At 42.1% G+C, this 25,194-nt stretch overlaps 3 protein-coding genes across 6 annotated transcripts; 1 reads left to right on the forward strand and 2 right to left on the reverse strand.

The window, feature by feature from the left end:
- Positions 1-43: 43 nt before the first annotated feature.
- Positions 44-8,963, forward strand: tox4a (TOX high mobility group box family member 4 a). The gene is made up of 9 exons (XM_079650444.1): positions 44-609; positions 702-767; positions 890-1,189; positions 1,284-1,529; positions 1,651-1,971; positions 2,056-2,136; positions 3,768-4,478; positions 5,379-5,521; positions 8,292-8,963. Exons 1-9 carry the CDS (start codon positions 511-513, stop codon positions 8,341-8,343), a joined length of 2,019 nt encoding a protein of 672 aa, XP_079506570.1. The 5' UTR covers positions 44-510; the 3' UTR covers positions 8,344-8,963.
- Positions 8,600-12,726, reverse strand: LOC307019495 (E3 ubiquitin/ISG15 ligase TRIM25-like). 4 transcript variants are annotated; one of them, XM_079650449.1, is made up of 7 exons: positions 12,489-12,726; positions 11,507-11,773; positions 11,104-11,424; positions 10,298-10,381; positions 10,142-10,226; positions 9,972-10,061; positions 8,600-9,442 (listed from the first exon to the last, which is right to left on the reverse strand). In XM_079650449.1, exons 1-7 carry the CDS (start codon positions 12,504-12,506, stop codon positions 9,342-9,344), a joined length of 966 nt encoding a protein of 321 aa, XP_079506575.1. In that variant the 5' UTR covers positions 12,507-12,726; the 3' UTR covers positions 8,600-9,341. The 4 variants fall into 4 exon arrangements, with proteins under 4 accessions (XP_079506575.1, XP_079506578.1, XP_079506576.1 ...); XM_079650452.1 differs by having other exon boundaries at positions 12,480-12,724; XM_079650450.1 differs by having other exon boundaries at positions 11,104-11,421; positions 12,489-12,720.
- Positions 12,727-13,204: 478 nt separating this feature from the next.
- Positions 13,205-18,456, reverse strand: LOC307019493 (uncharacterized protein). The gene is made up of 4 exons (XM_079650447.1): positions 18,037-18,456; positions 17,631-17,770; positions 17,306-17,399; positions 13,205-15,078 (listed from the first exon to the last, which is right to left on the reverse strand). Exons 1-4 carry the CDS (start codon positions 18,278-18,280, stop codon positions 14,105-14,107), a joined length of 1,452 nt encoding a protein of 483 aa, XP_079506573.1. The 5' UTR covers positions 18,281-18,456; the 3' UTR covers positions 13,205-14,104.
- Positions 18,457-25,194: the final 6,738 nt, after the last annotated feature.

The following is a 25,194-nucleotide window of genomic DNA, read 5'->3' on the forward strand; positions in this document are numbered from 1 at the left end:
GCGACACAAAGCAAATAATTTAGGTCATTTACGGTTAACACTAGTGTTTCATGAGTTTGATGAGGCAATCGCAATATTTCCCACAGACCGTGAACCCGACACTAGCTACTAGGACATGGTAGTAGCATCACACCAGCATATGAATGGGAATGTGTTGGGCCCCCATACTGTATAAAACAGGCTGGGTCTCCTGTAAACTTTGCTCCCCGGGGGGCTAAAACGTATAATTTTGCTACTATATGGATTATTTGGCTTCCAACAGCCTCGAAATACTGAAGTGTCCCAGTTCTGCCAAGGGCTTCGAAGCTAAGCTAGTTTAGCATCATCTCATCCACCGTAACGTTATGCAAACCGGGAGGGATTAGCTAGCTAGCCGCTAACTCCAGCTAGCGGTTTTAGTTAATGTTGGAACATTATACTTGAATGAGTAGGTGGTTAAGAAGTTCAGTTTGTCAAACAAGTATACAACGTGTGCGATAGTTTATTTACATGTAAGTAAATCCTCTCAAAATGGACCTAAATTTTTATTCTCTTTCGGATGGTTGTGCTCAAAATGATTCGGAGTTTTTGGACACACAAGCATATGGCGGATACTCTGAGGAAAACAAGGTAAACAAGTATTCATCTCAAATTGACAGCTATAACTTGTATTCATGTCGAAGATGTACATGACTTAGTTTCATGCTAACGGTTTGTTTCAGTTTCCAGAAGGCGGCGACACTTATCTCACCATCAGTGGAGCGGGTCACCCTTTCTTGTCTGCCGAGGTGAGGGAGTTTATTCAAGTATCATGTTAGTGCAGTGTAACCATCTTCACTGTGTTTATCTTTACATGTGTTTTAGTTTAATGAAAACTCAATATGTGCTCTGTTTCTTTCCCCACATGCAGCAAACATTCCATACTCCCAGTCTCGGTGATGAAGTGTTTGAGATTCCCCCCATCTCCCTGGATCCGGACCCCCGTCTGAGGATCAATGATGGAGTTTCCCACTATGAGATGACAGATGGGTCAGACGGCACCGTTGGGCCTCCAGGATCCCGGAGCCTTGTCAGCAACCTGGTGGTGGCAGCCAATGACCCTTCCTTTGCTTCCACTTATGTGAACTCCGGGTCTCAAGGCCTGGAGCAGCTGAACCTTGTGGCAATGGGCCAGGGCGGAGGGGGGGCCCTGCTAAGCTCCTCTGCTCTGGTGAGCGCTCTACCCGTGGACCCTCAAACAGATATCCATAAGTGGTTTATATTTGCAAATGTTTTCATCTTTGTGTGTTCTCATCCCCCTGCAGGAACTTGGGAGTTCCAGCGGTTCACATTTCAGCAGTTCATCCCCCATGACCATTGATGTTCAACTCGGGGACATCAGCCATGGTCTTTTGGGAAGCAGCCAGTTGAGCACCATTAACCCGGCGGAGTTGGCACTCGGTCTCGGGGGGGACGGCATCGGGCATCATTCAGAAACACTGGACCAGGCGCTCTGTGCAACACCATCCCCAGCCGGCTCGCTGCAGGATGAGGACATGGATGACTTCAAGGTGAGGGCTTTACCTGCCTATGTTAATGTTTACTTATTGTTCACATTTTGGATTTGACGTTTAAGAGCCTACAGCTAATACCTACTTTCCCCTCTCTTCCATTTTCCTTATCCTTCCTCAGAGGAGTGTGCTTGTAGACTCCCCCCTGTATCTCTCCTCCCTCGCCCACATGTCCTCCCACCCTGCTCTCACGTCTTCAGTGGCTCCAGCAGCGGGCAGGAGGGGCGGGGGGAAGCCGGCCTCAATGTCTGCGGCCCTGGGTGCTAAGAAAGGACGGAAGAAGAAAGACCCGAATGAACCACAGAAGCCCGTGTCAGCGTACGCCCTGTTCTTCAGAGACACACAGGCAGCCATTAAAGGCCAGAACCCCAACGCCTCCTTTGGGGAGGTGTCAAAGATTGTGGCCTCCATGTGGGACAGCCTGGCTGAGGAACAGAAACAGGTATAGGAACACATATTTATATACACAACATAAGTTTAATTGGAGAGAAATATGATTTATAATGGTGGTACTTGTCTCTACTAGGTGTATAAGAGAAAGACTGATGCAGCCAAGAAGGAGTATTTGAAAGCCTTGGCAGCGTATAAAGCCAACCAGCTCACACGGGTAAGATCATGTGAAATTTGACTTGTATAGCCCAAAAAGAAATATAACACATTTGTCTCAGGGGTGATACAGTGTGTACAGAAACCCCACAATGAATGGCGGGGAAATGTTTTAAAGAGCAACAGAGAAATCCCTCTCCCAGGATTGACAGATGTGCAATTGGTGTTTGTGGCTATACCTTGAAAAAGATAATACATTTACAACATAGACAATCCAAATTACAAAAAGTATAATGTGAATGTAAAATAACGAAATTCGATCCAGGAGGATGTCAACAATCTTCCAGAGGCCTGTACTACGAATCCAGTTCAACATACCCTGGATAGGTTTGAGTTATCTGGCTTAACTAACCCAAAACAAACGCGCTCTCGCTAAGCGGTCCTACGACGCTGATTATCAACTCGGTAACTCAAGCCAGGGTTTTTCTGTGCGGCTGAGTTCACATGAAAGGGGCGGGGTTAGCAACATTTGACCAATCACAAACATGGAGAAGCGTACTGACAGCGCAGCGTCATACTTCCTGAATGAAAAGTGAACTATAATATTAGTCAAATATGAAGAAGTTAAACTTTAAACATCCATGACTTAAACACTGTATCCAGGATAAAAGCCACATAGCTGCACCTTCAAGGTGAATACAGCTGGTAAAAGAAAAAGTGTTTGAATGCGTACATTAACGGGTTTATGATATCACTGCCCCGTCTAAGACACGAGTGGATCTGATTTGAATTACATTTGTCTCGAGTGTTACGTCAACTTAATGTGTTGCTTAAAATAATACTTCTGCATACAGTATGTGACACTGTGAGTGTTGCAAGGCCAGATACTGATGTGAATGATAATGGGACACATCGACGTCTGCACTCACAATGCAGCAGACTGTACTTAATGTTACTCTGATCCGGTTATTTATGTTGTGCAGATATTTAAGTAAGCTTTCTTAACGCTAATGTTATAATAGTCAGATTGCTCTGAAGATGGGGGGTGATATTCTATTAATGTTCACGTTCACACAGTCAGTGATTTTTGCCGGCAGTCTTTCCTGCAACGGCAGTTTGAACTGTATTTCCTTTTTCCTGTAATATAACTTGATCGCTTTAAACTTTGCACACTGAGCTCTGATTGGTCAGCAGCTCACTCAAAATGATCTTGTCTGTCATCACAGCTGGAAGTGAACTTTGGAAGTAACATAAAAACACAAACAGTCAACACAACAATCTACCAGAAGTATTACGTTACATCTTGATACGGTGTAATTATTAAAATATATATATATATGTTTTTTAAAGAATGTTTTGAGCATCCAGTGCCTTTTTATTTTAGCGACATTGTTAAGGGGAGAGATAGAGGGAGAGACACGCAGCAAATGGTCACAGGCTGGATTCAAACCTTGGGTCCACCGCATGGGGACCAAGGCCCAAAACATGGGCCACCAGGTCTACCAACTTAGTTATTCGGCCATAATTATTCTTATTTCATAATGTTCTTAAAACTAAAGATGTTGGTACAGCTCTTTAAATCATTTGGTAATGAGCTCCATAGTTTAATCCCAACTACGGCATTAAAGAAGTTTTGTAAAATAAAATGTCCTTCTTTAAAGCAATAGCAACATTTCTTTTTCTTCACCACAGCCCGCCACTGAGGAGATGGACACCGCCCCTCTCCCTCCTCCCCCCGTGTCCCACCCGCCCCCTGCAGCCCTTCCTTACGCCGGTCACCATGCCAACCGCCAGATTGCCACCAGCCTGGAGGAGAACACCATCACCAACATCTGCGCCTCCAACATCATCCTGGACGTCCCGGAGAGGGCCACGCGTTCCCGCACGGGGGCCAACAAGTCCCCGGCTCCAGCGGCTGCACCCCCCCACACCCAGACTGTCACCAAGATCATCATCCCCAAGCACCTGCTGCAGGCGGGGGGGCAGGTGGTGACCATGTTGCCCGGGGTGGTCCGCTCTCTGCACCCCTCCCTGGTGGTGGTGGGGGCTTCTCGTCAGCCGCCCCCGCTGCAGCAGATGCAGAGCGCGCCACCCCCGCCCCGGCTCCAGCAAATGGCCCCCGCTCCTCCACCGTTACAGGCCAAGCCGCAGGGGGGGAACTCCTCGGGCGGCTTCACTGTGAGCATGGCGGCCACGTCCCCCCCTCCACTCCAAATTAAAATAGTTCCCTCGTCCTTGCAGGGCAAAGAGACCCTGCCCATTATGATCCCCAACACGATGGCCGTGTCCTCCACCCCCACCACCTCCGCCCAGGCTGCGGTGGTCTCGCTGCAGGTGAACTCTGCTGACACGTCGGGCAGTGCGGACGACGACGAGGTTACAGAGGTGCTGCACTCAGATGAGGTAAATGATCTGTTGACATGCTTTATGTGTGAGGTTTGTTTATCCAAAAGTAACTCTTTGATTTGATTGGCTGTTTCACAATTTTAGATTTTCCGTTCTTTGAAGCTAGCTTATTAAATCCATGAATACAACTTTTTTCTATAGCACATTTCATACAGTTCAAAGTGCTTCAAAGATGACTGAAAAGCCACAAAATAAGAAGAAAATAATATCATTTGAAACCAAAACGAAGAAAGGCTATAATAAACAGTTATGGTTGTAAAACCACATGAAGAAAATGTATTCATAAAATAACAAATAAATATAATAGATTTATAAAACTGAAATAATCAAATGATGGAATAAAAATAATAATAATACAAATAATACCTTTTTTAGCACCACACTGTTGTGGCAGCATAATCTTTATTTTTTAAGAAGTGCTGGATATTATTCAGGTTCCACCGGGTCAAAGCTGTTGAAATGTTGGCCATGTTCTGCCTCAAGTCAGAAAATGTTAAATTTGATCCCTTCTCAATTCTGCTGCCACTATAATGTTAGTTTTAAATCAGAGTGGATATTAATAACTTTTGTTTGTTTTTTCTAAACAACAACCTGTTTTAACATCAAATGAAAAATAGATGTGGTGAATTGTCCTTCTTTAATTGAAATACATTCCAAAAGTATCTAAAAATGGTTAATACTTACAGAGCAGTGTTTCCCACTCAGTACCTAGAATATATCCATTATATATAACCAATAGGTTTAAGATTCAATTATTTATAAAGCACAGCATTATTCTCAATAAATTGTTAGAAATGTAACCTCTTAAAATTGTCCCCGTAGTGCACCAGGAAAAATCAGTGTACAGAAACACAGTACTGTAGCCATGCTGATGCTGCTCTCCCAACTGTTTTCCAGGAGGACATGGAGGTGAATGGGTCCAGCGATGTGGCGGCTGTGGGGAGTGTGTGTGTGAGGACGGGCTGCAGCAACCCCGCGGTGGAGAGCGACGACTGGGACAAGGAATACTGCAGCAACGAATGTGTGGCCACTCACTGCAGGTTTGTACACCTTTATAAACATGGTTTTAATTTTGCTTTCAGCACATACACTCCTGAACAAAATCTTAAGACTGGGGGGGAAATTACAAGAATTTGCATTTCGCACAGGTGGATCGTGACCAGGTTGTCAGTAGAGCTTCAAAATGCAAAAAGAAGAAACGGGAACAAGAGACCAAAAATAGAGACTAGGCAATTTAATGAAAACTGCAATTAAACTCAAACAGGCTGTTCATCGGTCGATCAAAAGTTTAAGACCATAGCCTTATTCAAAAAGTCAAAATCTGCGCAAAAATCTCATGTAATTTTCAATCAGGTTTTTACACTGTCATGACCTCCAGATGGCAAAGGCAAAAAGGCTTTCTATCTTTGAACGTGGCAGGATTGTTGAGCTGCACAAGCAAGGCCTATCGCAACTAGGGATGGGTATCGTTCAAGTTTTAACGTTACTACTGCTTTTATCGATCCGGTCCTTTAACGGTACTCTTATCGGTTGTCTAAAAAAAAGGTAAATTAATTAAACAAATTGTAAATAATGTGAACTTACAGAACAGAAGTATTTTCAGCAGTAACACAGTGGCACAGAGCGACACAGATGGGGCATACAGGCATGCTGCAAAAGGCCTAATGGTTCTTCTGGAGGAAGATTAAAGGTGACCTATCATGCAAAATGCACTTTTGTACGTCTTTTATACATGAATATGTGTCCCCGGTGTTCCAGGGAAGTCACCAAGTGTCAGAAAACACAACCCTCTCTATTTTCCTCCATACCCAAATCTCTTAAAAAGGGGCTGCAACGGATCTGATACAGACTGATCCAGATTTGAACACTTCTATGATGTCACATAAGTGGCGCTACGGCTATTGGGCCAACTCCACCAATCAGGAGGAGACAGCCACGGACATTGCCGTTCGAAAGCGCAGGAGACGCTGTAGTAAATACGCCAGGCCTGTAGATGGTGCTGTTCTCACAGAATCAGCCCATGCAAACAGTGTTGAATTGAGGAATGGCTAAAATGCATGATCTGTTTGGTATTTTGAAAAATAAAAAGTATAAATATGCCTTATATAGGTATGGTCCTACACTATATTATTCAAATATTGCATGATAGGTCCACTTTAAGGTATACATAACATACCTGACGTGGAAGCGCTACTCGTGGAGGGTGCTACAGCGCTACTAGAAAGACAGTCGAAGATGGTGCATTTCTCTGTCTGAATGTGGTGCACTTTAGCAAGATGTTTCGACAAATTGCTCGTGTTACCGCCCTTAAATGCTAAACTCTTATTGCACTTTTGGCAACGAGCTTAGTCCACATCGAGACGTTTAACCACACCTTGGAGCTTTTAGTTCTCTCCGCCGTGTATGTGTTGCTGCATGTAGCAGCTGCGCGTGTGTAAACTGCCGCGCCCCCTCCCACACAGGCGGGGGAGAGAGATCTCTCGTCTGGATTGGAAAGATCGAAAATACTAAAAATAATCATAGACACATTTTGCAGTCTTTTTGCATTTTTAGTAACGGAGTTGGCGAAACTAAAACTGCAATATAATGTTTGTGTAGCAATAATACATATGACATATATTTAAATGTCTCCAGTACCGATAAAAAGACCGATAACGTTGGAGCTTAACGGTACCCTTTCATACCGGGGCTCAGTACCCTTCCCTATGCGCTGTTGCTGTCGAGGTTGGACGCAGTAAGGCGGTAATTTTACGTTTCTTAAAAGAAGAGGGTTACGGCACTAAAAAGTCAAGCGATAAGACCCAAAACAAATTAACCTGCACTGAGCCGGAGGATCCTACGGGCGGTTCGTAAAGACACAGGCCAATCCTCGACCCAAATTAAGGCCATTATGGATGCTGACCGCAGCCCAATAACCATGAGATGTCGTCTGCGAGAGAAGGGCTTAAAGAACAAAAAAACGTCTTTGAAGGCCACGTCTCTTCCCACGCCACAAACTTGCCCGTCTGGACTTTGCAAGGGTGCACCAAACATGGGACATTGAAAGGTGGAAGAACGTTTTATTCTCTGACCTGGATGGTCCGGATGGCTTCCAACTGGCATGGCAAGGAGATGTTGTCTACGCGGCAGTGGAGGCTCCATCATGATCTGGGGTGCTTTTTCCTTCAATGGCACAATGGAGCACTTGTGAAGGGGGCGTCAAACGGCAGCTGGCTATTTGGAGAGGTTGCAGCGGGCGTCCCTCTTGACGGAGGGCCTAGTTTGTGATGACTGGGTCTTTCAACAGGACAGCGCTGCAGTTCACAACGCCTGCCTGATGAAGGACTTCTTCCAGGAGAATAACGCCGCTCTTTTGGACCATCCTTGGTGTTCCCCTAATCTAAATCCCATTGAGAACGTTTGGGGATGGATGGAAGGGAAGTTTATAAAAACAGAGGCAGTTCCAGACCGTGGATGCCCTTTGTGAAGCCATCCTCTCAACATGGAGCAACGTTCCCACCAGCCTCCAGGAAACACTCACATCATGCATGCCGAAACACATTTTTGAAGTTATCAACAACAACAGTGGGGCTCCTCACTACTCGGTTAATTTTCAACACTTTAAGTCCGTTTTTTTTATGGTCTGAAACTTTTGAGTTTAAATTGCCTGCTCTCTATTCTTTTTGCATTTTGAAGCTCTACTTACAACTTAGTTACGATCCATCAGTGCGAAAAGAGAAGTCTTGTCATTGTTCCCGAAGTCTCAAGATTTTGTTCAGAAGTGTATAAAAGAAAAACCTTTTCTAAAATATTTTTTTTTCTGTTTTTCAGAAACATATTCAGGGCATGGTGCTCATTCCGGAATCAGGCCATGGTGAAATAGAGAGCAGCTGCTGCACATCATCAAAACAAAATAGGACATGTGTTAACAGTTGAAAGACGACTACAGTACCAATGCAGCACAGAAACATGCATTTCTCTGATTTCTACTACAAGTCTGACAGTTACAAGTATATGCTACTAAACAAGGATTCAATATTAAGATTTTGAAATAATGTAGTGTTATGTTTGATTATGTGTACAGCTTTTAGTTGAGACGTCAAGGCAGCTAAAGAAAAGATCACAATAAATTATCAAAGTTACTCTGGTATTCTCCGTTTTTTTATTTCAAATGAAGGCCATACCAGTCATTTTATACTTGTTTATTGTAAAACATTGGACCACCATTTCAACCTTTTTCCAGCAGTTTAAGACGTGATTGTACAGTTCTCACTGATTTGAAATGCCTGAAATGTTGTTTTGTCTCTGAACTAACAATTCTGTCTTTACTACATGCTAAGGAAAAACATGTTCCACTGTGTATACCTTGGTTAGGACTGAAACAGTGGCCTTTTTGGTTTGATGCTGCCTTTCCCTTTTTTTGTAAAACATTCTCTTCATTGTTGTTAAAAAATGCTCGACTTAAATGTTTTCTTAATAAAACGGCAGGTGTGCTCAAATGAGTGTTCTCTCTCTTGACTTAGTTTCTTAAAGCTGTGTTACTTTAGTACTTAAAACAGGACTTTACTCAAAGGAAATTAGATTTGATCAAGCCAAAGCCAGAGTAGTAAACAAGGCACAATTAAGGCAGCCAGAAATCAAAAAGTGAATCTTCAAATATTGAAGCAACTTAGCCATTACAGAAACGATCCAGACCAGCCTCAAATCGGATCATTTTAGAATCATGACAAGTCACGAGAATAATCATGTTAACATCATATCCCATACGTATATGGCCAAAACCAGGATGTTAAAAGGCAACACAATGGTTTTCTTCATAGTCAGACAGATTATAGCACCTCCATCAGGATAGCAAATGTATTCCAACACAAAGTGTTCTCTTCAACTGACATTTCCATTCCAATGTTCTATCAGATCGTCTCCTGTGGCTTCTCCTGTCTCCAGAGGTTTGTGTCTTTTCATTGGATGTCCTACCAAGAGTTCTACGAAGAGGAAAAATAAATGATTATACAAATTAACTCACTTCTTAAGGAGGTCGCCATTTAGGTGGAGCATCAGATCAGATAGAAAGCTGCTCAAACTCTGAGGAAATGTCACATAATTACTTGTATCTTACACATTTAGGTTTTGCACTAAGATTAATATAGGGAGTTATTATTAGGCCAATAAAGGAATATTTAGGGAAATATACTCTAAGTCTAACCCACAAGTTATTGTTTTTAAAGTTGTTGAATCCACAATGAGCTTTTGTTGATAAGGACATGGTGGAACAAGCTCCCTATTGATATAAGGACAGCAGTAAGTCCACTGATAAACATGTGTTGACTGCCAATACAAAAAGTAAGGTTTTTTTTTTTTTTTTTTAAAGCTAATGCAGTAGCCATTTCTGGCTTTTTAAGTTTGTTTCTTTATGGTTGAATACACTTATTATAGGTCACTTTGGATAAAAGCGCCAGCTAACTGAAATGTAATGTTAACCTACAACTTCTTTCTGCATGCCTCTTTTGTTACCTGCAATGGTGGAATAAACGTGATGCACACGGTTCTGCTGTTTTTCCAGCGCCTCTGTTAGCATCTGGTTTTCCACAGAGTAGTTGTAGGCTGTTGGGAAACAAGGACAGACATCAGTGGGTGCACGTACACACACAACACAAAAAGTTATAGGGTTTATCATCTGTTACCGTAATACAAAACGATGAACCACAGGAAGAGCAGCACCACTGTGACACTGTTGAGTGGCGAGGCGGCGGGGATCACTCTCTGTTTCTGTCAGGAGGGAAATACATGTTACATCTGAAGTGTTGAAGAATAACAGATATTAAGAAAATAAAGCTTACTTGACGTAGGATTTCTTTTTGCAAATTGTCTCTGGATTCTGCCATTTGCGCCTTAAGCATTTCGAAGTGTTGGTCCATGTGCTCCTGTTAAATACATACACAAATACAGTTCTACTTAAAACCCCTGAAAATCCAATTGTCTAAATTAGGCCCGCACAATTGATTGAAATCGCAATATCGACTACTGAATTATTAAAGGGTAAATATGTGTTTAAAAAAATACCATTTTGGATAAAGTACATCGGAGCAACAGAGATATTCCAGCCCACAAATGTTATTCTCCAGACTTAAAAAAACATTTGTTTGGTACAGATATTATGAAAATAATTTAAAAAAATGTATCTTTTCATGAACATTGTGTTTTTGCCTGAAGTGTCTTAGAATAAGTAGTTGAAAAATAAATCATCTTATTCTAAACTCTCTGACAGTTATATATATATACACAGCATATTATTTATCAGCTTTTTCTATATTTTCATGTAAGCAATATGTTTCAATGAGTAAAACATGTACAGCCTACATATTTGCATCTTTGGATTCTATGGGATCCGCACAAAAAAAGAAATGAGTCCCATAGATAACATAAAGATTTTCAGTCAGACTTTGAGATTCTGAGGAACCAGAGAATCCATTTTCTCTACACAACATGCATCAACAGGAATCTCCTACCCGTGTGCTACTCCCAGAAGAAATGTTCAACAAACGAGTGTAGACACAACAAACTTCCTTTGTAAATCCAACTTTTTTCCTAATAACATAATGATGCCAAGATGTTTCTAATGTAATACAGTGTTTCTGAAGCTCACAGTCAGCTGTCTTCGCAGGACAGAGGAGGCCTCGGTTGCCAGGTTGTGCTGCTTGCTCTCCAGTGTGCACACGTTGCAGATGTAGCGCATGGACGCGTTGCAGTAGTACCTCAGCACCTTGTCTTCGTGATGTGGGCATTTCCTCTCCAGGAGGTCCCCCAGAGGGCTAACCAAAGGGTGTCCGGTGAACACGGGGAGCTCCAGGTGGTCCTTGACATGTTCTTTGCACAGCGAAACCTCACACTTCAGACACGTTTTGAACGCAAGGGTTTTTTCCTCCGGGCAGCAGTCACAGTACACATTTTGTGTCTGCTCCTCCTGCTTTGAAAAAGGGAAAGGTTTGTGAGACATTTATCCTTGTTTATTCTCAACAGTGTCACGGTCATGTCATTATAGCACATACCCTCCTCCTCTTGATCACCCTGAAATGCTCTACAATATTGGCCAGGGCGTAGCTCTTCTGCACCTCTACGATGGGTCCAAAAGATTCCCTACAGTCTGGGCAGCGGAAAGGGCCGTCTGAGGAGTGATCCATCATGTTTTCCAGACAGACCATACAAATGGTGTGACCACAGGACAGCTGTCGGGGGTCCTTGAACGTGTCCTGACACACCGGGCACATCAGCATCTCCTCAAGATTTAATTTCTCCGTATCTTCCATACTTGATCCCTATTTGTTCAAAGAGAGCACAGTAAAGGGTTAACTGCAGAGTTTGTCCAGCACTCGGCTGCTGCCTCGTAAAACTTGTTTGTTTTGAAAAACCAGTGAGCCTTAGCGCATGATCTTGGCAGTTAAAAAGCAAAAGGGTTCCTACCTTAAAAGTTAAAGTTGAGTAACACAACCTCAGTAAAACTTGTCTGCTATCTTCCGTACACACAATTCTCAAAGCGAAAGCACTGCTACATGTTTATAAATGTACTTCCTGGTGGGCGTGGTCTAAGCAGAGAGTCTCTAAATATCAGTTTTAAAGTTGAATACAGACAACAATTGCCCAAATGTCATTATTAGAGTGAACACAAATAAGAAATACAATTGCTTACTTATTGACATTATTACAGAGTGTAAAACAAATTCACAGTAAATATCTGAACTCTTCTGGGCTTAATTGAGTTGTTGCTAGTTTGAGAATATGTTGTTGAAGTCAAGTCACTGAACAGTCCTTCTACCACTAAGTGTATTCTGACTAACTATTAACACGAATAACAGCGCAATAAAAGTGCTCAAAGTCCAGACCGTCATGGCTCGACTAAGGCTACATGACACAGAGCTGTGATGTTATTGGTTCCTGTGGGTTAGTCCAACTATCCAAATAAACTGAAACGTATTATCTTCTCGAGTCAGAGCTTTACTGAAAATACAACATGTGTTTACTCACTTAACGTACCCTCTCCGTTTCTCCCATGTCCAGAGATATGACGTTCAGGATCAATCATATTATTTGTTGTCTGCAACTAAAACAATTTTTACAGTGAGAGCCAAACAAAACATGCTAATTTTGCATTACTTTTCGTGGTGTTAATTAACACAAATGTATATATTAGGTTGAAAAATGCGGCACATGAATAGCTACGCTTCCCGTAGCGCGGAGCTAACTGACTACTTTCTGTTTACATCACCCAAAGCATGATGTGAACTCTGGTGTTAACTCAAACATATATTTGACCCCACTTTACACCGATACTCTTCCACATTTTGGAAGACAGTTTTGTTATTTTGCTCCAGTATATTTATGTTGAAGCCTTACTTTCTAGTTTCTTAACAGATTACGATTGTTAAAAAGCATAAATAAGATAACAAATCATGATATTTTACTATATATTCCTCTTTAAACCATGACTTCCCTATGTACTCCTTTCTTCCTTCTGACAACGTTACATTACTTACATTTCCCACCACTGCATATGAGTCTTATTCAAAGAATTACACATTGTCTAGATTTTAAGACATGTAGTTAATTAACCATACATTTAAAAGGGCTTCATATGAGAACTATAATGCTAGAGTAATTCGTCTATTAACCGATCAATGAATACATTAGTTAAAATATAAATCTTTTATATTGGATGATTATGAGAGAGCTGTTCGAGGGTGCAGACAACAAACAAGTCACCATTTCTTTTATTAAAACACAATGTTATTTAGTATCAGAAGTTTAAAAATAAATCTGACATGAATGAGGACTATAACAACTTTTTAGATTAATTAACAAAAAAAGACAACATGTGAACAAATTTGTTTGGCCACAAGTACACTTTAGTACTTTTGTAGTACTTTTGTCATACCAAAGGGTTTTGACATAAGAACTAGATTTCTATAGTCAGCATGGATAGGCTTTGATATCTTGGTCATGAAGGTAAGGACATCTACATACATTCAGTCATCATAACAGAAATATAAAACTAAACCTTTTTGGTAAGAGACATGAGTATAAAGTGAAAAAAAGTATAGTATAAACATATGAAAACATCCCCTGATGAAGCAAAGATCCCATGTTTTGTCCCAGTAGGTTCTCACATGAAAAACATCAAATGTGTCATTCACAACAAAATGTAAACAGGATCAAAACATGTTTTGTCTCTTGCCGTTGACTAACGTATATCATTTTCTGGTTATAAGGTCCAATGGGGGGGCACCAGATGGGTAGGGATTTGAAATATAAAGAAAAGTGTCATGTTGCGGAACAACTCACACTGTTCAGTTTCACTATTGGTCCAAAATCACAATAGGCAAAATATGGCAAGGCATAATAAACAAAGAACATGTGTGGAAGAAAACTAATCAGTAGTATAGGTACAAATGTTAAAACAGCCAGATCATAATGCACCTCTTCATGTTGGTTGTTAAATTCTTTCTGGAATGAAACTGGATTATTGTTTCAATTCTTCTCATAGCTTTAACTTCTTTGTCTAAACATTACATCTAGAAAAGTGATAGTGTTTTTTGTCTGAGGTAGAAAGTGATATAACAACCAAAACCAGCCACTAACATCTGTTTCCATGGCTACAGGCCAGCAATTGTCCTGAATGAAGGTACAAAGACTCCACAACAGCCCCGTTTGTGTTTCTCCAGATTCCTGACGATCCTGAACGTCTTGCCACAAATGGCGCAGTCAAACGGTTTCTCCCCAGTGTGAAACCTCAGATGTGCTTTCAGATTTTCTCGCAAACGGAAGCTTTTGCCGCACTTCGGACAATTATGTGGCCTTTGCCCAGTGTGGAACCTCAAGTGGCGCCGGAGGCTCTTCCTCAGTGCAAACGACTTCGAGCACTTCAGGCATGCATAGGGTTTCTCTCCGGTGTGAAAGCGCTCGTGCCGCCGTAGAATCTTCCTTCGCTTGAACGTCTTCCCACAGTTGCGGCAAGGGTATCCATCGCGGGAGTGGGCGACCACCTCCTGAAGCCGCCAGATACCGTTTTCACAGGGGGTGAAGCAACAGAGGCGGCGGCCGGTGTGAAGACCTTGGTGGCGGCGGAGGTCTTTGGGCAGAGGATAATTGTTTTTACGGTTATCACCATTACCTTTGGCCACAGCATCCTGAAGCTTCGCCTCTGATGCTGGCCCCCTCAACACGTCCACCAGTTGCACCACACAGCCGTGCTTCAGCTTTTTGTCTGGATGAGACTGTTTCAGTTTAATGTCGAGGCTGTTCTTCGTCTCCTCTGGCGTGTGGATGTTTTCCAAAGCCCCAACCTGAGCAGGAGTTGCAGCTCCATCAGATGGGGACGGGCTGTAGGCGGTGCCGTTAGCGGTGCCATTAGCGGTGCTGACGCAGACTTGCAAAGGCTCCGTTTTGATTGGCTTCTGTGGAATGTCCGGTGTGGGGACTGGAGACCCAGGCTTGAGAATCAACGGGCACACAAACGTAACCTTCTTCCCAGAAATGATATCTGGATGGATAATGAGAGGCATCTCTTTTTCTGGGGAGTAGTGCAGAGACTCTTGTCTTGGTTCCTCTGTCCATGTCGCTGCAGAGACTGAAACAGATTAAGATGCACCTATAATTATATGTTTCATTCCCACCTTATTTATTTCATCGAGCTTCAACTGCACCGGCATACATTTTTTGTTAATGTACAATGACCAGAGTGCTTAATCAAACATAGGACCAACATATTTAATTGCCATTAGATTAGTGTAAAGGGGTTCATGGGTAAATGATAACAAACAGGGCTGCAGTCTTTAATCAGTTGTCTAGTGGTGAGGGGAAAGTAAAAGTATTGCCTTCACTCGCTGGATACCATCTACCACGGTGCACTGAGATTCATCACACATTTCAAAACATTGACGCACCACTGCAATCTATACACTCGTGTTGGATGGTCTTCCCTGACCACGCATAGACTGAAACACTGGCACATCCTCATATATAAGGCTATTCTTGGTGCACCCTTTCCAAGGATCTACATAAACCAGAAATCCACAGGATCTTATCGGCTTCGTTCCGAGGACTTGTTTCATCCAACTGTACCAAAAGTCCGTACTGAACTGTGGAAGAGGGCGTTCAGTTACGCTGCTCCTGTGGCTTGGAACCAGGTGCAAATTGAGCTGAAACTCAGAGAGCTGGTGTCTCTAAACAAACTCAAAGCAACTCTAAATGACCTTGAAGCAGGTCGCTGTGTCTGTAAATGCTTTGGCTAACTGTTGTACAACTGTGCCGTTACCATTCTTGCGCCAGGAGTCGCTTGAAAAATAGATTTGTAATCTCAATGAGACCTATCCTGTTTAAATAAAGGTAAAATACAAATCTAATTTTGACTTGTCTTGCCATCTGTTTTCCAACTGCTAAAGAGAGATTGTTTTTTAGAAATAGTAAATCTCTAAAGGTTAAACTTCTCTCTTCTTTGTCATTTGTTTAACACATAAGTACACAATTGACCGTAAGCTCCTCTGTGGCCGAGTTGTGTATATTTGTTTTGTGAAATGTCTAACAAAAAGTCAGGTAGATGCACTGATATGATGTGTAGCCTCATGTTCTATCATTGAAACATCACAAATCTGTGCAGGAGACCATAAAGACTTGTTTTAAAGTGTGTTCAGTTCACAATATTTGTTTTGTGATGTTTGGGGTTTCTTTGCAGTTTTTCCTTTCAGACATGTGCCGTATTTTATAGTTTCACAGTGGTATCAAGTTACTGCCCTGTAGTCACAGATACATTTCCTGGGTAGAGCCTGATAGTTCAAAGACTATATTTGTTATATGGACGGTGTAATCTCATGTTAAATCATCCATACTTTATGGTATTAAAGTTATTCTTCAAATGCACAATTGTGTAAAAAGCTTTAAACCAGGGGTGTCAAACTCAAGGCCCGGGGGACAAATCCGGCCCATAGCTTCATTTTCTGTGGCCCCATAAGAGCTTGCAAAGAATATAATATGTTTATTATACGGTTACAGGCCGATTTACAGAAGTGTGTTGCCCATAAACTACATGTCCCACAATGCATCTCAAATTTTTCTCAGAATGTGACTTTTTTTCCTTCAAAAATATGCCTTTTTTCTTAGTAGTTGCCTTTTTCTCAGAATGTTACTTTTTTTCCTTCAAAAATATGCCTTTTTTCTTAGTAGTTGCCTTTTTCTCAGAATGTTACTTTTTTTTCAAAATGTTACTTTTTTTTTCTTCAAAATGTGACTTCCTTTTCCCCCCAGAATTTGGCTTTTCTTTTTAAATCATTTTGTGACATTCTTACTGAAAAGACTTGCAATTATTTGCCCTAGACTTCTTCTTTCAGACTTAGTTAATTATGAAGTTATTATCCTATCCGAAAATAATCCAATGCATAGGAAATAATGTAATATAATTCGTTATTTATATATATTAAATATTTATATATGTATTTTTATATAGTCTTAAAGTTACAACCGGCCTTTTGAGTGAAACCATAATGTTAATGTGGCCCGCGATGAAATTGAGTTTGACGCCCCTGCTTTACACAATCATAATTCAAATGATTTCCATCAGTGAACCTCATCCGGCGGCACCTCTTTTCACCCTCTGTCTGAAACCAGAGCCCAGTCTGCTCTTAACAAACATGGATTGTGTGAACACTTCCTACTCCTTTCTCAATTGCAACTCCCACTGGTCAAATGTGCTTATTACAAATAATGTACAGTATATTTAGAAATAAATGTTTCAATCTACTGCAGCTAAACCCCATTTGCAATATTCTTGTGTTTGCCAGCGTGTGTTTCATGTTCCTTACCTTGTAAAACAACTTCTGTGTGAGGATCACCATCAGTTGTAGGCTCCTCTTTAATATCGCTCACCTCCACCATATCTACAATCTCTGCCACAACCTATTTGAAGAAGAAACAAACACGATTTGCATGTCTGCGGTACACTGGATGGAATGGGAACAATGAAGATCATCCTTGAGGCAACATTAAACAAAAATGAATACTGCTATGATAAACAACGAGCCAGGGTGTGATGATGAGCCAATCAATCACAACGCTGTTTACAGTTTCATTCAGCCCGTTCCTCTTCATTCCACAGCTGATTTTACACCCCTGTAAATTCTCACTGACCTGTTCCTTCAAAGGCGACCTCTCTGGGTGAACTTGGCCATTATCTTCAAACAGGAAGGTTTGCAAGGCAGTGGAGCTCCCCTGCACCTCCTTCTCGCTACACTCCCCCAGACAATCTCCATTTGAGAGCAGAGGGGGGTCTGTGGAGAAGAAGGGGGAGGGGTTAAGACCCATACATTCCTTTACACTTGGGGTTAGCAATGGGGGACACCATGCAGGATTTTGGGCAACAGTTAAATAAAAACATTGACAACTGAATATAATCTTACTAATTGTACTTTGCATCTTAAGGATATAGCGTGCATTCTCCTCGTGCATACAACCCATGGATGTATAATATAATCCTGTAGCCTAGCCATGGACGTAAACAGGAAGTGAAAGCATTTAAAGCTGCAAACATACGCACCAGTAAGTTCAAACAGCGGACAAATGTCCTCGTCCACTTGCACTCCAATGCTGCGTGTCGTGCTCCCATTCGATAAAGTATCCTGTGTTTTATTGTGCTTATTGTCATCAGCGCGGCCCACATCCATCGTCGAGGCTCGGTATCTGCTCTCGAAAAGCTTCGTTAACTCCACCGTCGCAGCTTTGACCAGCGCGCCGAGCACCGACTCCACCTGCGCCTCGAGGTCCACCACGCTGGAAGACATGTTTGCTGCCTCGACGCTGCAATGTCAGGGTTTGTTTCCGAAATTCAGAATAAAAGCAAAGACTACAATTACTAGAGCTATTTATTTACCAACCACAGCCACATGGCTTCCAGATAGAAGAAGAGGCGTGTCTCATACTGGCGCATGCGCGGTCAATACCTAGGGGAGCGGGGACTGGAGTCTATCGTCCTTCACAGTCTATGGTTGAGATAAGAGGGGCTGAGCAAAGATAAGATAATAAGTAGCCTAACTTTATTGATCCCAATTTGGGAAATGTTGGCTTTGCAGCAGCATAAAAGACAAGGCATAGTAGTACATTAGAGAAGTTAAAAGTTTCAAGTTTCAAGGCTTTTATTGTCACAAGTGCATAGCTACAGTGTAGTTAAGACAATGGAAATATTAGGTCACAGGTTCCTCCAACTGTGCAGAATAGTCTATAGTAATTGGATTATTGATATATATATATATATATATATATATATATATATATATATATATATGATGTGAGTTGCAAACAGATGAATGTTATTTATGTTCTTTCAAAAGTTCAGCTGTTAAACATTCGTATGGCCTGTGGGATGAAAGTCCCTTAGTCTGGTGGTTTTAGACTTTATGCTGCGAGAAGAAAAAAAAAGACTAGAAATAAACAATTCAAAATGTAAATATCTCAAATAGAAATAAAATAGCTTTACAAAAGTAGAACATATACATATTGAATTACAAATACAAATATAAACAAAATATAGAGCAGGATATTATACATTAAAGGTGGGGTAGGTAATTCACTTCAGAAACACTTTTTGTTATATTCCATGGAACGATAGCAATGAATACATTAAATGCTTTGACAATAAATACATAAAAAATGTTATCTGTGGAAGCCGTGGCGCTGTAAAAAGCATGACCAATTATCTGAGCCGGCCCGGCTAAAATAACCGAATGGCCTGCCTGCCTGTCAGCCTTCCATCTGTGCACAAACTTATCTCGTGCCCTCATTGGTCATGTGCGCGTTCATGTGTGTTGGAGGAGGGGCTCTGTAAGGAAGTCTGAAGGAAAAGGCAGATTTTTTCCGGTTGTGTACTTTCAAATTCTAGCGCACTCGAGCTGGTTTCTCCATTCTTACCCTAAGTGTGTAAGGAATGGAATATTCAATGGAATATAAATGTAAAATGTACAGTGTGAGTTTAAGTCCAGTTATCCAAGAGAATGTGTGGAGAAGTGAGTTCTCTTCCAGCCAGAGGTAATTGTTGTAGGCTACAGAGTTATTGCAGTGGGCAGGAATGTTTTCCTGTATCTGTCCTTGTGACAGCGGAGCTGCAGCAGTCTTTTGGAGGAGCTCCGTTAACTAGTGATGTGTCGGTCGCGAACGAGCCGATTCTTTTGAACGGCTCTTTGGTATGAACGAGGGGAACCGAGTCGTACTTGGTGAGAGCCGTTCTTGTTATCGTTCAATTGTTAGTCCGCACTCACTGCCTGCCAAAATCCACTCGCCTGTTAAAAAGCTTGATTTTGTTCCCCAAACGTATTCTGTGAAGACCCGCCCCTACTCTGATTAGTAGGTTTCAGCAGGAGGAGTGAGATGGGGTGGGTCTTAACGGAATACGCGAGAGAGAGAAGTCATAACAAGTGGTAGGCTACAGGACAGGTAGACGACGTGTTTTTCGGATGGAAAATGAGCCAAACGCGAAAACGCAGCAGCATTTTGATGCACTTCAACCAAAAAAGCGCACCATTTGTAAAGGCAAAATATCCTTTAAAGCAGGGCCAACAAATGATCTCCATCGCCACTTAAAAACACAGTATCTATATTAAGAGTTGCGTGAATTTCATTCAAGGCAAGGCAACTTTATTTACTTAACACATACGGAGGGTAAATTCAAAGTAGTACATTCACGGACATGAATGACATGGATATGGCGCCACCTTGTGTCGTGTTTACAAAGCAGATTATTGACATTAGGTCTGGCAATACAGTCAATCATTATCCTGGTGATTATTTCACAGACAAACCAAGTAACCCCGCCAAAAAAACGGCTCTTTTGAACGGCTCTTTTGAACGGCTCTTTGAAAGGAACGGAGCCATAAGATCCGGCTCCCTTCAAAGAGCCATAAATCCCATCACTACCGTTAACTGTCCAGCTGCAGGTGGAGAGCATGGGTGGGGTTATCCATGATGGACAACAGCCTGTTCAGTGTCCTCCTCTCCACCACAGCTTCAAAGGTGTCCAGCTTGATGCCGATGACAAAGCCAGCTTTCCTGATCAGTTTATTTATTCTGCTGGTGTCACCGGCTCTGATGCTGCCCCCCAGCAGACCGCAGCAAAGAAGAGAGCACTGGCCACAACAGACTGGTCTCCAGCATCAATAAGATCAGTATTGACCAGTGTTTGGACTAACGCGTTACAAACTAACGCGTTACTGTAACGCAACTACCTTTACGCTAACTAATAACGTTATTAGTTACCTATTCCCATTCAGTAACGTCGTTATAGTTACCGTGATTTAAATGGGTGCGTTACTGCGTTACATTATGTGATCCAACTGAACCGAATCTCCCTGCAGATGTAATTTACAGGCGAATACAGTGATGTCCGCTCACAGTACCATGGAAAAGTGAAAGTGACCAGAGAGGAGTGATGATTGGTTAACGTGGGGTAACATTTCAGGTTAAGCCAATCAGAGACAGAGTTGGGCGGGTCTTGCCTTATGGGGAAAATACACAGACACACAAACACTTGCTAACACACACACATACACGGCAACGCCCACCACCAGCACACACACACACACACACACACAATGGCAGATGCAAGTATCAGCGAGAGCAGCAGCGCATTTACAACTTGGAGATTACTTATAAGGCTGAAAGCACCTCTTCTTGATTTTATCCACCATTATTGATTTTGTTTATGCTAAATAGCCAGATGTGAGGTAAATTATTTCACTGTTAGTTTGTTTTTGTGAGGCTGAAAATAGTTTGTTGGTCTTCAGTGTCAGTCTGACAGTTTATTATTTATTTAATTGTTACTGCCACAAGAGTGTAGTTCTTGTTTAATTGTTACACTTCCAAAAGAGTGTAGTTGTTTTTATTTCATATTGCACTACAAGTGCACTACTTATAACTTGATTGTTGAGGCTACAATAAAGATGCCTGTCAAAATGTCTAAACATATCTTTTGTGTTTTATTGTTCCACTACATTTCATAAAGATAATTGCTACAATGATGGGGAGTTTTCTCTTACTGTGCCACAGAACAACACAAAAACTTGTATTTGTATTGTTATTATTTTTAAAGTAAAGTAAAGTAACTAATTACTTTTATAATTTAGTACTGGTTACTTTTTTGAAAGCAGTAACTATTACTAGTTACTTTTTAAAAGTAACTTGCCCAACACTGGTATTGACTGAGTGCTTTAATCGTATTGTTATTGAACTTGAACAATATGGCAAATATTGGGCAACATCAAGCTGCAAAAACCTTTGACATTTTAAAAGAAAGACATTTTATTTTATTTTTCTAAAAGGACTCCCTGAAATGTACAACGTTTCTGTTGTTAATGGCAATTGTTGTTAAACCTCTTTGTTGTAAATAAAGGATAAAGAAGAACCGACTTAGTGCTTTTATGTGTTTCATACAATAAAATCCTGGATGTTTGAAGCTATCTATTTTAAAGCCTTCATTTTATATTTTCAACAAAAGTCTATTATTTTGGATAGAGCCTAAGTTTTATGTCTATTTATGAAAAATACAAACATAAAAACTATTTAATTATATGTAATTACACTACTGTATGTATTTATATTCTTTGCATCCACTGTAACCTTGTGCCTGATCCAATTCATCTTCAGGTAGATACAATATTATAACTTGGAGTTATATATCACACAGGCTCCGCCCTCTACTGGACTCTATGGGTACTACTCTCTTCCATGCTATGCGAGCATTCACCTACTGAGTTGCATAAACGTAGCCGGCCAATCGGGGCGAGCCTACCTGAAGGCCCACAGTATATAAGGCGGCTACGCCTCCCGACTGTCATCCTTTTTCTCTTCAGCGAGCAAGCAACAACTGAAAGTAAAACGTTTGAAAGAAGAAGAAAGAGTTATCATACCTTCATGGAGTCGCCACTTCCAGAGACCCGGGCCTGTCCTTCCTGCCCTGGCTTAATAGTGGGCGCCGATCCCCACCACCTCTGCTTCAAGTGATGGCGGGACCAGGATATGGCCAAGGCGGTGCCATTCACGTTCGCTATTCCAGCGGGGCGGATGGCTCCGTCTGCCGGGGAGGAGGATGACGAGGATTTCTCGTTACACTACACTTCCGGGTCCGGTGTCCATGGAAGTCCACCGCCCAGGTCTATACTTCCCCCTAGGTGATGACCATGGCGGCGGAGCATGGCAGCCCATCTGCTCCCAGCAGGCAGCAGGCTGGGCAGAGAGCCTCTGCCCCACTGCCGCGTGACAGGGCGGCTGAAAATAAACACGGGTGTGTTGGGCATCTCGATCATTGCTCTTCCGCAAGATGCCCCCACCTCACCGGATCAGAGCCATTATTTGGCCGCAGCATTGGCCGAATTAATAGCTTGGTCTACGGTGTGGCCGCCGCGGCTTGCCGTGTGATGTCCCTAGGGGATCAGGCCGCATGGCACTTTCCAAAAAGACCTTGATGATCTCCTGGGACCCCCCGTGTATTAGTCCAGCAGATATGTGAAATATCTGAATGAATTGTGCTTTTGATGATAAAAACATGCAATTTGGCACACTGTTAGAGCATGCCCTAAGGAAGATTCTTGGCTATAGGGCCATCGCATATTTGTCCATTGGCGATACAAGAGCAGTGTCATGTTCCCAGTTCCACTTCTGGTCTGTCATCCTGCAGCTGGAAATAGAATTGATGATCTATGTGCGATCAATAAGAGAGGCCGACGTCCTACTCTACATAAATGCCTTGACCAAGATTGTGCCTTGGTTCCTTTCTCTGGGACACACCGACTGTGCCGGATGGATACCAGTCCACTTACTTGACATGATTGTGCTAAAAGATAACCATCCTGATGTCCATGGGCAGTTTCTGAAAGGAAACTTTGCTGTGAAGAAGACGACACACAGCTTCTCTGCTATTTTCATTGACCAGGCCCATGAGCAGAACAATGCCTCTGTGAAAGGTGATGGTGGTGCTGTAGGCCTGACAGAGAACCCTGCAGCTCTGTGACGCTGGATGGTGTCTAGCCCCGAGATGGCACGTGTAGTTGGGGAGTTTGAGGCCTCCACTTAGAAGAGAAAGAAGACTGACACCCTGCACCATGAGCAGACCAAACATGCACAAATGGCATTTGCACGAGATGTTAAAGCACTAACATGGTGCTACAGAAGACATGGGCAATCCATTCTGTGAAAAGAGCAGTGTAGATCTTCTTGTACTGGATACTAGAGACCTTGCAGATGCAGCAGTCATTGACACTCTGAACCAGATTGAGAAACTCGGAAAGGACGTGTATGACACCTACAGTGGAGGAAATAAGTATTTGATCCCTTGCCGATTTTGTAAATTCACCCACTTACAAAGAAATGAACGGACTATAATTTTAATGGTAGGTTTATTTTAACAGTGAGAATAAGAATATCAAAAAGAAAATCCAGAAAATTACATTATATAAAAGATAAACAATTATTTGCATTTAACTGTGGGAAATAAATATTTGATCCCCTTGCAAAAAACAAGGATTCTGGCTCCCTCAGACCGGTTACATAAGTCCATTTCCTTTAGGAAAGTACCCCTCATATCAACTTGTTACCTGTATAAAAGACACCTGTCCACAGAATCAATCTATCAGATTCCAACCTCTCCACCATGGGCAAGACTAAAGAGCTGTCTAAGGACCTCAGGGACAAGATTGTAGACCTGCACTTGGCTGGGATTGGCTACAAAACCATCAGCAAGCAACTTGGGGAGAAGGTGACAATTGTTGGTGCGATTATTCGGAAATGGAAGGAAAAAAAATGGACATCAAGCAACAATCAATCACCCTCGGTCTGGGAATCCACACAAGATCTCGCCCCTTGGGGTATTGATGATCATGAGAAAGGTGAGGTATCAGCCAAGAACTACAAGGGAGGAACTTGTTAATGATCTCAAGGCAGCTGGGACCACAGACCCAAGAAAACTATTGGTAACACACTACACCATAATGGATCAAACCCTGCAGCGCCCGCAAGGTCCCCTGCTCAAGAAGAACATGAAAGGCCCGTCTGAAATTTGACAATGAACATCTGAATGATTCAGAGAAGGCTTGGTAGAAGGTGATGTGGTCAGATGAGACCAAAATGGAGGTGGAAATATTATGCTTTGGGGTGTTTCTCTGCTAAGGGGACAGGACGACTTCCCTGCATCGAGGAGAGGATGTAATGGGCCATGTACTGTAACATCTTGGCCAATAGCCTCCTTCCCTCAGCCAGGACACTGAAAAAGGGTCATGGATGGCTCTTCCAGCAGGACAATAAACCTGAACATACGGCCAAGGCGACACAGGAGCTGCTAAAGAAGAAGCACATTTAGGTGATGGATGGGCCTAGCCAGTTTCCAGACCTTAATCCCATAGAAAATCTGTGGAGGGAGCTGAAGTTTTGAGATCATCAAAACCTCAACACCTTAAGGATTTGGAGAGGAACTTCAGAGAGGAGTGGACCAAAATCCTTCCTGAGGTGTGCACAAACCTGGAGACCAACTACAAGAAGCATCTGACCTCTGTGTGTCCAACAACGGTTTCTCCACCAAGTAGTAACACATGTTTTGCAAGGGGATCAAATACTTATTTCCCACAGTTTAATGCATATCCAATTGTATCTTTTATATAATGTCAATTTCTGGATTTTCTTTTTGATATTCTTACTCTCACTGATAAATTAAACCTAC

This window comes from Notothenia rossii (genome assembly GCF_949606895.1).
Source record: "Notothenia rossii genome assembly, chromosome: 9".
Lineage (NCBI taxonomy): Eukaryota > Metazoa > Chordata > Actinopteri > Perciformes > Nototheniidae > Notothenia > Notothenia rossii.

Excerpts from the sequence above, each read along its gene's own strand:
- LOC307019495 (XM_079650449.1), bottom strand. Across the intron at positions 10,382-11,103 it reads TCCTGCGAAGACAGCTGACT|GAGCACATGGACCAACACTT; the intron begins GTGAGCTTCAGA and ends TGTATTTAACAG. Across the intron at positions 10,062-10,141 it reads GTTCATCGTTTTGTATTACG|CCTACAACTACTCTGTGGAA; the intron begins GTAACAGATGAT and ends GTTTCCCAACAG.
- tox4a (XM_079650444.1), top strand. The coding sequence starts at position 511 with ATGGACCTAAATTTTTATTCTCTTTCGGATGGTTGTGCTCAAAATGAT. Across the intron at positions 1,190-1,283 it reads TGCTAAGCTCCTCTGCTCTG|GAACTTGGGAGTTCCAGCGG; the intron begins GTGAGCGCTCTA and ends ATCCCCCTGCAG. Across the intron at positions 1,972-2,055 it reads TGGCTGAGGAACAGAAACAG|GTGTATAAGAGAAAGACTGA; the intron begins GTATAGGAACAC and ends TGTCTCTACTAG.
- LOC307019493 (XM_079650447.1), bottom strand. The coding sequence starts at position 18,280 with ATGTCTTCCAGCGTGGTGGACCTCGAGGCGCAGGTGGAGTCGGTGCTC. Across the intron at positions 17,771-18,036 it reads TCCGCTGTTTGAACTTACTG|ACCCCCCTCTGCTCTCAAAT; the intron begins GTGCGTATGTTT and ends TCTTCTCCACAG. Across the intron at positions 17,400-17,630 it reads GGTCGCCTTTGAAGGAACAG|GTTGTGGCAGAGATTGTAGA; the intron begins GTCAGTGAGAAT and ends TTCTTCAAATAG.